At 43.9% G+C, this 14,565-nt stretch overlaps 1 protein-coding gene across 3 annotated transcripts in view; it reads right to left on the reverse strand.

Annotated features, from left to right (window-relative positions):
• LOC119962084 (histamine N-methyltransferase-like) overlaps positions 1-14,565 on the reverse strand; it is a 233,759-nt gene that overhangs the window by 198,246 nt on the left and 20,948 nt on the right. For 2 of the 3 annotated variants that reach the window (XM_038789939.1, XM_038789936.1), the window contains 2 exons: positions 14,139-14,269; positions 9,543-9,636 (listed from right to left, as the gene is read on the reverse strand). The exons of the other annotated variant lie outside the window; for it this stretch is intronic. In XM_038789939.1, coding sequence (XP_038645867.1) covers positions 9,543-9,636; positions 14,139-14,269 — 225 coding nt within the window. The remainder of the gene's footprint in view (positions 1-9,542; positions 9,637-14,138; positions 14,270-14,565) is intronic. 3 annotated transcript variants of the gene reach the window in all.

The following is a 14,565-nucleotide window of genomic DNA, read 5'->3' on the forward strand; positions in this document are numbered from 1 at the left end:
GTGGAATGTCTAAGAGACGGTTTTCTGCAGCAGTTTGTGACAGAGCCTACTAGGGAACAGACAATTCTGGAATTGGTGATGTGTCATGAGGCAGACTTGATTAGGGAACTTAAGGTGAAGGAACCCTGAGGGAGCAGTGACCACAATATGATAGAATTTATCCTGCAGTTTGAGAGGAAGAAGCTGGAATCAGATGTAATGGTATTACAATTAAGTAAGGTAACTACAAAGATATGAAGGAGGATCTGGCCAGAGATGATTGGAAGAGGAGTCTCGCAGGGAAGATAGTGGAACAGCAATGGCAGGTGTTTATGGGGGTGATTCAGGAGGCAGAACAGAAATTCATCCCAAGGAGGAGGAAATATGCTGAAGGGAGAACAAGGCATCCCATGGTTGATGAGAGAAGTCAAGGACAGCATAAAAGCAAAAGAATAAGAATACAAAGTGGCAAGGATTTATGGGAAGCCAGAGGATTGGGAATCCTTTAAAAGCGAGCAGAGGACAACTAAAAAAGCAATCAGGAGGAGAAGATGAAATATGAATGCAAGCTAGCTAATAATATAAAAGAAGATAGGAAGAGATTTTTTTCAATATATAAAAGGTAAGCGAGAGGCAAAAATAGACATTGGACCAATGGAAAATATGGCCGGAGAAGTGATAATAGGAAACAAATTAATGGCAGAGGAACTGAATAGTTACTTTGCATCAGTTTTCATGGTGAAAGACACCAGTGGGATGTCAGAGGTCTTGGAGAGTCATGGTGCAGATTGAGTGCAATGGCCATTACTAACGAGAAGGTTATGAGGAAACTGAAAGGACTGAAGGAGGATAAATCTCCAAGACCCATAGCTGAGGAGATTGTGGAGGCATTAATGGTGATCTTTCAGGAATCACTGGAGGCTGGAAGGGTCCCAGAGGACTGGAAAATGGCTAATGTAACACCGCTGCTTATGAAAGGAGGGAAACAGAAGACGGGAAATTACAGGTCAGAAATCCTGACTTCGGTCATTGGTAAGATTTTAGAGTCTGTTATTAAAGATGAGATGGCGGAGTTCTTGGACGTACATGATAAAATAGGACTCAGTCAGCACGGGTTTATAAAAGGGAGATCATGTCTGACAAATCTGTTAGAGTTCTTTGAGGAGGTAACAGGGAAGTTAAACAAAGGAGAACTAGTGGACGCAATTTATTTAAATTTCCTGAAAGCCTTTGACAAGGTGCCGGATAGGAGACGGTTAAATAAGTTAAAAGCCCATGGTGTTAAGGGTAAGATTCTGGCATGGATAGAGGATTTGCTGACTGGCAGAAGGCAGTAGCGATAAAGGAGTCTATTTCAGGATGGCAGCCGGTGACTAGTGGTGGACCTCAGGGGTGTGTGCTGGAACCACAACTTTCCACAATATACAATAATGATCTGGAGGAAGGAACTGAAGGCACTGTTGCTAAGTTTGCAGATGATGCAAAGCTCTGTAGAGGGACAGGTAGTATTGAGGAAGTACCAGGGCTGCAGAAGGATTTGGACAAGCTAGGAGAGTGGGCAATGAAGTGGCAGATGAAATTCAATGTGGAAAAGTGTGAGGCTATGCACTTTGGAAGGAGGAATGGAGGCATAGACTATTTTCTAAATGGGGAATTGCTGAGGAAATCAGAAGCACAAAGGGACTTGGGAGTCCTTGTTCATGATTCTCTTAATGTTAACGTGCAGGTTCAGTTGCCAGTTAGGAAGGCAAATGCAATGTTGGCATTCATGTTGAGAGGACTAGAGTACAAGACTAGGGATGTACTTCTGAGGCTGCTTGAGGCTCTGGACAGACCCAATTTGGAGTTTTATGAGCAGTTTTGGGCCCCGTATCTCAGGAAGGATGTGCTGCCCTTGGTAAGGGTCCAGAGGAGGTTCACAAGAATGATCTCTGGAATGAAGAGCTTGTCGTATGAGAAACAATTGAGGACTCTGGGTCTGTACTCATTGGAGTTTAGAAGGATGAGGGGGGATATTATTGAAACTTACGGGATACTGCGAGGCCTGGATAGAGTGGATGTGGGGAGGATGTTTCCACTTGTCGGAATAACTAGAAGCAGAGGACACAATCTCAGACTAAATGCACGATCTTTTAACACAGAGATGAGGAGGAATTTCTTCAGCCAGAGGGTGGTGAATCTGTGGAACTCTTTGCTGCAGAAGGCTGTGGAGGCCAAATCACTGAGTGTCTTTAACACAGGGATAGACAGGTTCTTAATTAATAAGGGGATCAGGGCTTAAGGGAAAAGGCAAGAGAATGGGGATGAGAAAAATATCAGACATAATTGAACGGCGGAGTGGACTCGATGTGCTGAGTGGCCTAATTCTGCTCCCATGTCTTATCGTCTTATGTTCTAAGAAAGAGAGAGATAATCTTTTAAATAAAAGAAAATTACTGCGGATGCTGGAATCTGAAACAAAGAGAAAATGCTGGAAAACCTCAGCAAGTCTGGCAGCATCTGTAGGGAGAGAAAAGAGCTAATGTCTCGAGTCCGATGACTCTTTGTCAAAGCTAACAGACAGAGAAAGTGGGAAATATTTATACTGTGGAGTGAGAATGAAAGATGAGTCATAGCCACAGAAACCCAGGGAAACCAGGTGCAAATGGCCACGGAAACCAAGGGGAAAGAGTGCGAATGGCAGGACCCAGAGAGGACAGATGTGAAAGGTCAATCAGCAGGGAAACTAACATCAGAGGATGAACTGTAGGTGTTGGGGGAGGAGAAGGGGGAAGCAAAGAGGAGAAAAGTGCAGGAAAGGTGGATAAGATTGGGGGGGGGGGGAATTAAATGTATATTAAGAAAGAAAGAAATGGTAAAAGACAGTTAAAATGAAATGAAAACAAATGGGTCGAGGTGGGGCTGATCATCTGAAGTTGTTGAATTCAATAATCTTTTAGATTTTAATGGCATCAAGTGGCATGGGGAGAAAACGGGAATATGGCCTTGAGATAGAGGATCAACCATAAACCCATTGCATGGTGGAGCAGGCTTTCAGGGTCGAATGGCCCTCTATGTTTCTCTATGTTTCTATGGATAGTGTGGATTTCTTCAGTGAAAATGATTTCTTGGTGGTATGCATGAAAAATATGTTCATGATTTGGGGGAAGAAAATAATCTGTTGTAACATTTGTTTGCCATGCCAATTAAAACATATTTAGTGCATATTTAGAAAAAATTGCAAGTGAAAAAATGAGCCCATCAATTTATCAACCGTTCCTCCCCACATTTAATTCCATTCCTGCTCATTCCACATTGCTTTGAGCATTCCCCCTTGTTGAAACATTTAAGACGGGCTTGAGGTTCATAAGGAGGAGGTGTTAGCAATTCTGGAAAGTGTGAAAATAGATAAGTCCCCTGGGCCGGATGGGATTTATCCTTGGATTCTCTGGGAAGCTAGGGAGGAGATTGCTGAGCCTTTGGCTTTGATCTTTAAGTCATCTTTGTCTACAGGAATAGTGCCAGAGGACTGGAGGATAGCAAATGTTGTCCCCTTGTACAAGAAGGGGAGTAGAGATAACCCCGGTAACTATAGACCAGTGAGCCTTACTTCTGTTGTGGGAAAAGTCTTGGAAAGGTTTATAAGAGATAGGATGTATAATCATCTGGAAAGGGATAATTTGATTAGAGATAGTCAACATGGTTTTTTGAAGGGTAGGTCGTGCCTCACAAACCTCATTGAGTTCTTCGAGAAGGTGAACCAAACAGGTGGATGAGGGTAAAGCAGTTGATGTGGTGTATATGGATTTCAGTAAAGCGTTTGATAAGGTTCCCCACGGTAGGCTATTGCAGAAAATACGGAGGCATGGGATTCAGGGTGATTTAGCAGTTTGGATCAGAAATTGGTTAGCTGATAGAAGACAAAGAGTGGTGGTTGATGGGAAATGCTCTGACTGGTGTCCAGTTACTAGTGGTGTGCCACAAGGATCTGTTTTGGGGTCGTTGCTGTTTGTCATTTTTATAAATGACCTGGAGGAGGGCGTAGAAGGATGGGTGAGTAAATTTGCAGATGACACTAAAGTCGGTGGAATTGTGGACAGTGCAGAAGGATGTTACAAGTTACAGAGGGACATAGATAAGCTGCAGAGCTGGGCTGACAGGTGGCAAATGGAGTTTAATGCAGAAAAGTGTGAGGTGATTCATTTTGGAAGGAATAACAGGAAGGCAGCGTACTGGGCTAATGGTAAGATTCTTGGTAGTGTGGACGAGCAGAGAGATCTCGGTGTCCATGTCCATAGATCCCTGAAAGTTGCCACCCAAGTTGAGAGGGTTGTTAAGAAGGCGTACGGTGTGTTAGCTTTTATTGGTAGAGGAATTGAGTTTCGGAGCCATGAGGTCATGTTGCAGTTGTACAAAACTCTGGTGCGGCCGCATTTGGAGTATTGTGTGCAGTTCTGGTCGCCACATTATAGGAAGGATGTGGAAGCATTGGAAAGGGTACAGAGGAGATTTACAAGAATGTTGCCTGGTATGGAGGGAAGATCATATGAGGAAAGGCTGAAGGTCTTGAGGCTGTTTTCGTTAGAGAGAAGAAGGTTAAGAGGGGACTTAATTGAGGCATACAAGATGATCAGAGGATTAGATAGGGTGGACATCGAGAGCCTTTTTCCTCGGATGGTGATGTCCAGCACGAGGGGACATAGCTTTAAATTGAGGGGAGATAGATATAGGACAGATGTCAGAGGTAGGTTCTTTACTCAGAGAGTAGTGAGGGCGTGGAATGCCCTGCCTGCAACAGTAGTGGACTCGCCAACACTAAATGCATTCAAATGGTCATTGGATAGGCATATGGACGATAAGGGAATAGTGTAGAGGGACTTTAGAGGGGTTTCACTGGACGGTGCAACATCGTGGGCCGAAGGGCCTGTACTGCGCTGTAATGTTCTATGTTCTATTTTCCATGTTAGAATTATCTATGAACTCTGTTTCAGCCAGGCTTTGTGCAAAGAATTCTACACTCTACATAAAGTAATTTTTATGACCTTTAGACTTTTGTGACTATCTTTAATATGTGGTCTGGTTTAGCTCACAGGGCTAATCGCTGGCTTTTAAAGCAGACCAAGCAGACCAGCAGCACGGTTCGATTCCGGTACCAGCCTCCCCGGACAGGCGCCGGAATGTGGCGACTAGGGACTTTTCACAGTAACTTCATTGAAGCCTACTCGTGACAATAAGCGATTTTCATTTTCATTTCATTTCTCTTCCTTTTTTACATATTTTTATTCTCTTCCTTTTTCACATTTTCATCAAATTTACACCCACCAACAAATAATCAACAGTAACAAATACAATCGCAATACCCTGGCCAACAATCCCCTAACCCCCAAATAGCCCCCAACATTTTAATACAAAACACAAATGCAAAACAATCAGGAATCCACCATCAACCCAAACATATTTATCAATAACTTATACAATCCAAACCCCCCCAACCCCTCCAAATGTTCAGTGTCATCTAATTCTTGAAAATGCATGATAAACAAAGCCCATGAGCTCTAGAATTCTTCCATCCTTCCCCTGAACTCGAACTTCACTTTCTCGAGCGTTAAGAACTCCAGCAGGTCCCCTCACCACGCTGAGGCACAGGGCGGAGAAGCTGACCTCCACCCCAACAAGACCCGCCTTTGGACAATCAATGAGGCAAAGGCTAAGACATCTGCCTCCGCACCCGCTTCCAGCTGATCGACACCCGGATATGATTTCTAAGGAACCTGGTTTGAGTCTCACATGCACCACCTTCGAGATTACCCTGCAGACCTCCCTCCAATACCCCTCTGGTTTTGGACAGGACCAAAACATATGAACATGATTTGAAGCCCCCCCCCCCCCCCCTCCCAACAGCATTCGCAAACATCATCCACCCACTCAAAGAGTCAGCTCATCCTCGTTCTTGTGAAGGTGTGCCCAAGATACCACCTTCAACTGTATCAGCCCCAACCTCGCGCACGATATTGATGCACTCTCCTACTGGAGCACGTCACACCACAATCCCTCCTCCATACCTTCCCCCAACTCTTCCTCCCACTTTGCCTTAATCCCCTCCAGTGATACCTTATCTTCCCCCAGAATCACCCCATAAATCACCGACACCATTCCTTTCTCAATTTCTCCCTGTCGTAAGTACCTCTTCCAACAGTGTGGGTACGGCACCACTGGAAAGCTCTGTCCCTCATTCCCAGCGAAATCTTGGACCTGAATATGTCTAAACATCTCCCCCTGCTCCAACCCATATTTCCCCCCCAGCTCCACCAGTCTCGTAAACGAGCGCCCAGAAACAAATCCTTTAATACCATAACTCCCCTCTCCTCCCATCTCTAAAAATTCCCATCCCACTTCCCTGGCTCAAATCTATGATTCTCCTGAATCAACATTTCCCTTGACCCCGCCCACAACCTAAAGTTCTGGCGCAACTGCCTCCAGATCTTCAACATCGCCACCACCACTGGACTGCCCGAATATTTCCCCGGGACCATCGGGAGCAGCGCTATTGACAATGCCCTCAGCCCTGACTCCCTGCACAGACTCTCCTCCATTCTAACCCGTTGGGAAAGCCCTCTCTAACTCAGCTTCTCACCTTCTCAGCATTAGCCGCCCAGTAACAATACAGTAAATTTGTGAGACCCAACCCTCCTGACTGCCGTCCTCTCTACAACAGCAACTTCCTAATTCTAGCCACCTTCCCCCTCCAAATAAATAAGGTAATCATCTTTTCGACTTCCTTAAAAAACACCTTTGATTGGGTAGAGTGGGGATATTCGATGGTGGTTTTGGAGCAGAGGTATTGGGCTGTGATTTGTGGAGTGGGTAAGATTAATATACAGGGAGCCGAGGGTGAGTGTCCGCATGAATAGTATGAATTTGGGGTATTTTTCTCTGAACCGAGGGACCAGGCAGGGATGTCCTATGTCCCCCGCTTGTTGTTGTCACTTGTGATTGAGCCTTTGGCCATCACGTTAAGTAGTTCGGAGGCGTGGAGGGGGATAGTGCGGGAAGCCGGGGGGGGGGGGGGGGGGGGGGGCAGTGGAGGTGGAGCACAGAGTATCTTTGTAACAAATGACTTGCTATTGTATGTCGGAACCGAGTGTGTCGATGGGTGGTATATTGGAGCTGCTTTATGTGTTTGGGTCTTTTTCCGGATATAAGCTAAATTTGAACAAAAGCAAATATTTTGTCATGTTCCAACCGGGGGTGGGGGCAGGGGTGGGGGGCTGCCATTCCGTAGGGAGGCGACCCACTTTAGATACAGGGGGGTGCAGATGGCACGGGATTGGCGGGGGCGGGGGGCTCCGTTGGTATAATATTACTAGTTTGGTGGGGAGGGTGAAAGCGGATTTGGCAAGGTGGGATGGTCTTCCTCTGTCACTGGCAGGTCGGGTACAGGCAATTAAGATGAATGTGTTGCTGCAATGTTTGTTTTTATTTCAGAGCTTGCTGATCTTTTTGCAAAAACTGTTGTTTAATATGTGGCCTCTTGTTACCATCCCACGAATTGAAACATTCTGACACTAGTTATTCTATAATAGCATTGAAGATATCCGACAGACCATCATTTCACTTCTCCAGAGAAAAGAGTGCAAACTTTGGAGTCTCTTTTTAGCAAATGTAAACCTTCGTTACCTTTATGACTGGAGCAAACATATGCTGCAATTTTACATTGTTATTTATATCCTTCCCAACCCCCAAATTGCACACAATATTCCAAGTCTGACCGAATTAAGATTATTATTCACGTTCAAACTGGCCTTCGTGAACTGATTTTCCCAATGCCGACATTAGTAAGGCAGCATGATGCGAATAGGGTGATGTTTGAAGAACAATAACCAAGAACAAAGATCGGTGTAGCACAGGAACAGACCCTTCGACCCTCCAAGCCGACACCCATCATGATGCGTGACGAACCTAAAACTTTACACACTTCTGGGGTCCGAATCTCCCTATCCTCATCCTATTCATGTATTTGTCAAGATGCCTCTTAAATATTTAAGAACATAAGAACATAAGAACTAGGAGCAGGAGTAGGCCATCTGGCCCCTCGAGCCTGCTCCGCCATTCAATTAGATCATGGCTGATCTTTTGTGGACTCAGCTCCACTTTCCGGCCCATACACCATAACCCTTAATCCCTTTATTCTTCAAAAAACTATCTATCTTTACCTTAAAGACATGTAATGAAGGAGCCTCAACTGCTTCACTGGGCAAGGAATTCCATAGATTCACAACCCTTTGGGTGAAGAAGTTCCTCCTAAACTCAGTCCTAAATCTACTTCCACTTATTTTGAGGCTATGTCCCCTAGTTCTGCTGTCACCCGCCAGTGGAAACAACCTGCCCGCATCTATCCTATCTATTCCCTTCATAATTTTAAATGTTTCTATAAGATCCCCCCTCATCCTTCTAAATTCCAACGAGTACAGTCCCAGTCTACTCAACCTCTCCTCATAATCCAACCCCTTCAGCTCTGGGATTAACCTAGTGAATCTCCTCTGCACACCCTCCAGCGCCAGTACGTCCTTTCTCAAGTAAGGAGACCAAAACTGAACACAATACTCCAGGTGTGGCCGCACTAACACCTTATACAATTGCAGCATAACCTCCCTAGTCTTAAACTCCATCCCTCTAGCAATGAAGGACAAAATTCCATTTGCCTTCTTAATCACCTGTTGCACCTGTGAACCAACCTTCTGTGACTCATGCACTAGCAAACCCAAGTCTCTATGAACAGCGGCATGCTTTAATATTTTATCGTTTAAATAATAATCCCGTTTGCTGTTATTCCTACCAAAATGGATAACCTCACATTTGTCAACATTATATTCCATCTGCCAGACCCTAGCCCATTCACTTAACCTATCCAAATCCCTCTGCAGACTTCCAGTATCCTCCTGAAGGAAATCATGTGCTACGAAAGACAAAACGCTTCTGATTCTGCTGTTGAGGTTCTTGAGAGGAGAAAGGACACCATTCTGCAATCAGACAGTCAGAGACTGCTTCTACAAATTGGGAAATCTATGTGGCAAGAAGCGGAAGAGGGTATGAAATGAAATGAAAATGAAAATCGCTTATTGTCACGAGTAGGCTTCAATGAAGTTACTGTGAAAAGCCCCTAGTCGCCACATTCCGGCGCCTGTCCGGGGAGGCTGGTACGGGAATTCAAGGGACATTCATGTAACTTTTGGTGCTACCCATTAGAGTGCAATTATTCATCTAACGTTACATTTTCAGCACCATCTGTAAGCCTTCAGATTCTTAAGGCACTGAATATTTTAACGTAAAAGTGAATATCTCAATTATCAGAGGGTTTGAGGGTCAATCACAGGTGATTTTTAGTGATCATAATTACTCACTAATTATGGTCAGCATTGACAGCTATTCTCTGTTTTCTGATTCTAGGTCAAGTCATTCGGTGAAATGCAATCTTTAACTTTGTGCAAGTATTAGATTTTCCGCTGTCGAATTTCAGTTTGCGTTGGCCTGGCGGTGCCTCCCATAAGGAAACGAGAATATCAGAAATGCCAAACATCACGTACCGGAAGACTGTATTATCAGAAGTTTGCCATTGGTTTCCAGAAGGCTGTGGAAGTATTTGATGGTATCAGGCACACTTTCTACATAGTACAACATCTAGACAAGGGGAAGAAAATGGAAAATGCAAATATATCCTCATATAAGATAAATCTTTTTCTCAAAAATAATTGTGATACCGTGCTCAAAGTGCCTTGAGATTCTGTTTGGGATCAAAGGGAAATCCTGACACATTTCTGGAAGGAGGGCATTAACATGACGCTGAACCTGCTTCTTGCGGGGATTGAACCTTGTATTCCCTGGTTTCTCACTGTCCAGGGGGAGTTTTGCAATTTGTGGAAATTTCACATCTTGGAATTCAAACATATCCTGACAGGGCCTCAGCACAGAGCTGCTGTGTTCTGTCGTGGCCTTTGGAAAGTCTCCAGTTCTAAATCCCAAAGTAATGATCCCCTGGGAGAATCAGCTGCTTAATACCAAAGCTTCTGAAGATTTCTTCTGCACTGGTTCCTTTCAGGACTTCTCCCTTTCACTGGAGCATTGGAACAATGGTCTGATCGTCCAGTCTTCTATAGCACTAGAAATTTCTGGGACAACAGTCTTGGCCCCAAATTTCTTGCAGTGATCGATGCAGCACTGGTTGAAGAGTAAGCCTGTGATTAAAGGCCTAGGACAAATTATAAAAAAATCTGCCTTTGCATATAATAACAGTGCAAGTTCACCACTCCAGTGATGATGCTTCAGTTGCCCTCATCTTAATAGAGTCAGAAAATGTTGGGATGGATTATTTTGAGCTATTGTGGATTTTACCCATTTTGACAAAGTCTGACCACTGGGCCGAATCTTGGTGATTCGATGTAAAACTGCATTTTGCGCAAAATTGCCAAGCTCATTTGAAATCATTGTGTTGAATGAGTGCTGAGACCACCTCACAAATTGGCCAAACTGAAGCTCTCCACCTACAGTTAATGGGAGGTATTTGGGAATGAAAATGGAAGCTCCAGTGATCCCCGACCGTAACCTGCTTTTTAAGTGTCCTGCATTAGGACAGCATTGTAGAGGCAAATAATCCCCAGGAGGAGCTGAGGAAAATAACTACAGTAACTTGTAGGGCCGGAGATGTGGCACAAAACCTGCCAATCCCGTTATTTTCCATTATCCACTCAGAAATATTTGAAAACTCGAGAAACGAATTAGCAATTATAGAATATTTGGTCAAATGATATCAATCTTATTAAGAAGTGAGAAATTCATTTTTTTAAAGTATAAATGTGTTTTCTTCCCAATTTCTGACCCTCAATCTAAACGCACTGGTTTATGCTGCGTTAGAGCAGGGGTGGGCAAACTTTTCCGTGCAAGGGCCACATTCAGAAATTCACAATTTTAAAGGGCCGCATAGTATATTAAGTAAAATAATTAATATTTTAAATAGCCAAAATAAAAGGTCTTTAAAGAAAAAAAAGCACATTTATTTGAAAAACTAAGTAGCTCAGTAAGTAACAGAACAATGTCAATGAGAATGATGCATCTGACTGCAGTCATTTACCAGTTTGTTGAAATCAGGTGTCAAGTTGCTTGTGCTGATCCTTAACACTGACAGGAGCACAGCCTAGCCGAGTCAACGATAAAAAAGCGCGTAGTGGGGTGGATGAGTGGGGCTGCCTTATTGGTCGGTTTAGTTGGGTGTGCGACCAATAGGAGTCCAGGTTACAAACAATAATAAGGCTTATTGTTTGTAACCTGGACTCCTAATGGTCGCACACCCAACTAAACCGACCAATGAGACAGCCCCACTCATCCACCCCACTACGCGCGTTTTTATGCGGCCCGCCAATGAGGTGCCCGGAATCATAACCGGCATTTTTGAAATGCCGCCCGGGAAAAGCCGCTGAAGTAAATGCGCTTATTGAATAAGCGCATTTACTTCAGCGGGTTTTCCCCGGCGGCTTTTCAAAAATGCCGGTTATGATTCCGGGCACCTCATTGGCGGGCCGCATAAAAACCTTTGTCGGGCCGCATGCGGCCCGCGGCCCGTAGTTTGCCCACCCCTGCGTTAGAGTCTCATAGGGTTAACATGTACCACAGTTAAACAGCTATACCTCTGTGAGAATAAACAGTAAATGACAATAGGTTAATTAATAATGAGCAAGTAGGTACCCTCACACCCAAACATAATTCTCGTCACACTCATAAGGCAAAAAAGGTAAGAGAAACTGCTTGATTGCTGCCAGGACTTCTTCCCTCAATAGCCCAAGGTTGTTTCAGCGAATTGTAATGACTTTAGTCTTATCTTAGCAGATAGCAGCAAGCTCTGCATTTGTCCTACAATATATCTCTGGCTTCAGGAAAGGCTCCCCAAAATACATTTTACAAAAGACACTTATATACAGAGTAGATTCTCTCTGGAGTGCATCTGAACCCCAAAATCTCAAAAATGTATCTAATAGAGTGTGCTATTGAATTACCTAAAGATTTCAATTTTCAATACACTTTTTTTCATTCATTTAGGGGATATATGCATCGCTGGCTAGGCCATTATTTATTGCCCATCCCTAGTTGCCCTTCAGAAGGTGGTGGTGAGCTGCCTTCTTGAACAGCTGCAGTCCTTGAGGTGTAGGTACACCCTATGTGCTGTTATGGAGGAAGTTCCAGGATTTTGACCAGCGGCAGGAAAGGAAAGCGATACATTTCAATGATATAAGTCAACTTGGTCAGTGTCTTGGAGGCGAACCTCCAGGTGGTGGGGTTCCCAAGTATCTGCTGCTCTTGTCCTTCTAGATGATCGTGGTTGTGTGTTTGGAAGGCGCTGTCTCAGGAACCTTGGTGAGTTACTGCAGTGCATCTTGTAGAAGGTACACATGGCTACCATTGTTCATTGGTGGTGGAGGGCTTGAACGTTTGTGGAAGGAGGAACAGTCAAGAAGGCTGTTTAAAAGCACCAACAGTTCCAAACTCAAGGAACTTTATTATTTTAATGTCAAGTTCCTTTTCCGCTCATACCACGCACATCTGACTGAAATATGTGAAGGCTTTAGATGGACAAATAGTTGTTTCAACTCTTACCAGTAGTAGTAGTTAACTCTTACCAACTTTTACAGATGCACCATAGAAAGCATCTTAACTGGCTACATCACAGCCTCGTATAGCAACTGCTTGGCCCAAGACCGCAAGAAACTTCAGAGAGATGTAAACACAGCCCAGTCCATCATATGAACCTGCCTCCCATTCATTGACTCTATACCTCCCGCTATCTGGGGAAAGCGGGCAGCATAATCAAAGACCCTCCCACCCGGCTTACTCACGATTCTAACTTCTTCCATCGGACAGGAGGTATAAAAGTCTGAGAACACGCATGAACAGATTCAAAAACAGCTTCTTCCCCATTGTTACCAGACTCGTAAACGACCCTCTTATGGACTGACCTGATTAATAGTACACTTCTGTATGCTTCACCCGATGCCAGTGTCTATGTATTTACATTGTGTACCTTGTGTTGTCCTATTATGTATTTTCTTTTTCTTTTCCTTTTATGTCCTAAATGATCTGTTTGAGCTGCTTGCAAAAAAAACTTTTCACTGTACCTCGGTACATGAGACAATAAATAAATCCAATCTCTTTAGCCTATTTCAGATCATCCTTTCTGGTCAACAACCCTAGTGAACTTTCCACTTGTGAAATAACGGGAGCAATTCAGCGACCCTGTTGCGACCGCCGCAAATCCAGGCGCAACCGGTGAATTGCGCATCAGATCAAAATCGGGCTCCGTGGGCAGCAAGTCAGTCAACTCGCTCTGCCTGAGGCGATCTGGATCTCTAAGTGCGGCCTCAGCGGGCAGGAACTCCCAGAGGCCAGTGTAAATGGTAAAGTTCTGTTGGAAAGCAAGATGTTTCTTGGTACTGCAGCCACCAAGAAACACCCCACTAAATATCCCGTTCAGCGGATTTTAGCATGAGTCCACTGAATCACTCGAACCTCTTTATCCTGACATAATCACACATTCCTTCTCCACGCAATTTCCAATTTAAACTGTGGTGATTTCCTCGAACATGGAGGAACAATTATGAGAGAGATTCTGTTGAAATGTTGTCCACATAAAATGGCAGATGTTCATGAACATTGTCTGAAGTCTGAAAAATAGTTACCCACTTACACCCTTTCTACCAGAAGTGTCAAGGGAAGGCAGTGTGAAGATTTGAAAAAAACCTACCTAAAAATAAGTGAAAATGAGTATTACTTCTAAAAATGACTATGGTTCATACACCCATCAATGTTTTGACACTGAGTACAGTAAGAAGTCTTACAACACCAGGTTAAAGTCCAACAGGTTTGTTTCAAACACGAGCTTTCGGAGCACGGCTCCTTCTTCAGGTGAAGAGCCGTGCTCCGAAAGCTCGTGTTTGAAACAAACCTGTTGGACTTTAACCTGGTGTTGTAAGACTTCTTACTGTGCTCACCCCAGTCCAACGCCGGCATCTCCACATCATTGACACTGAGTGACACAGTTGGGTATTTGACTAGAATTAGTTTCAAACTCAACCCTGACTGACAGATTGAATATCTCCCAGTGTACTGGCTGTAAAGTTCACTATAACTGCAGTTACCTGGATCATGTGAATGAAATCGAATTTTCTGCTTTCCTTCCTCTCCTTGTTTTGCTTTTCATATTCTTCAGAGCGCATCTGGTTCCAAGTGAAGGAGATGTTAAGTCCTTGACTCTTTTCTGCCACAAGATCTGGTGCAAAGGTAGATTTGGAAGGGAATTCTTTGTGTTAATAAAATAATTGGAACCACAATCTGTTTGTTTGATATTTCATCGTACCCAGACTCCTGAAAGTTATGTTTCAACACACATTTCACTGCTGACTGCTTAGAAGTGGCCAGTTAGTGTCAGCTGAGGGGAATTTGCACAGATTTAAACATTGTGCTTCTATTTTCACATTTCAGCATTTCACAGTTTGTGAAAAAAATTTATCGATTTGTCAAATTGTACACATCATCAATCAGTAAGTCTAATGGAAATTTCTGGAA

The sequence above is a fragment of the Scyliorhinus canicula genome, chromosome 2, assembly GCF_902713615.1.
Source record: "Scyliorhinus canicula chromosome 2, sScyCan1.1, whole genome shotgun sequence".
Lineage (NCBI taxonomy): Eukaryota > Metazoa > Chordata > Chondrichthyes > Carcharhiniformes > Scyliorhinidae > Scyliorhinus > Scyliorhinus canicula.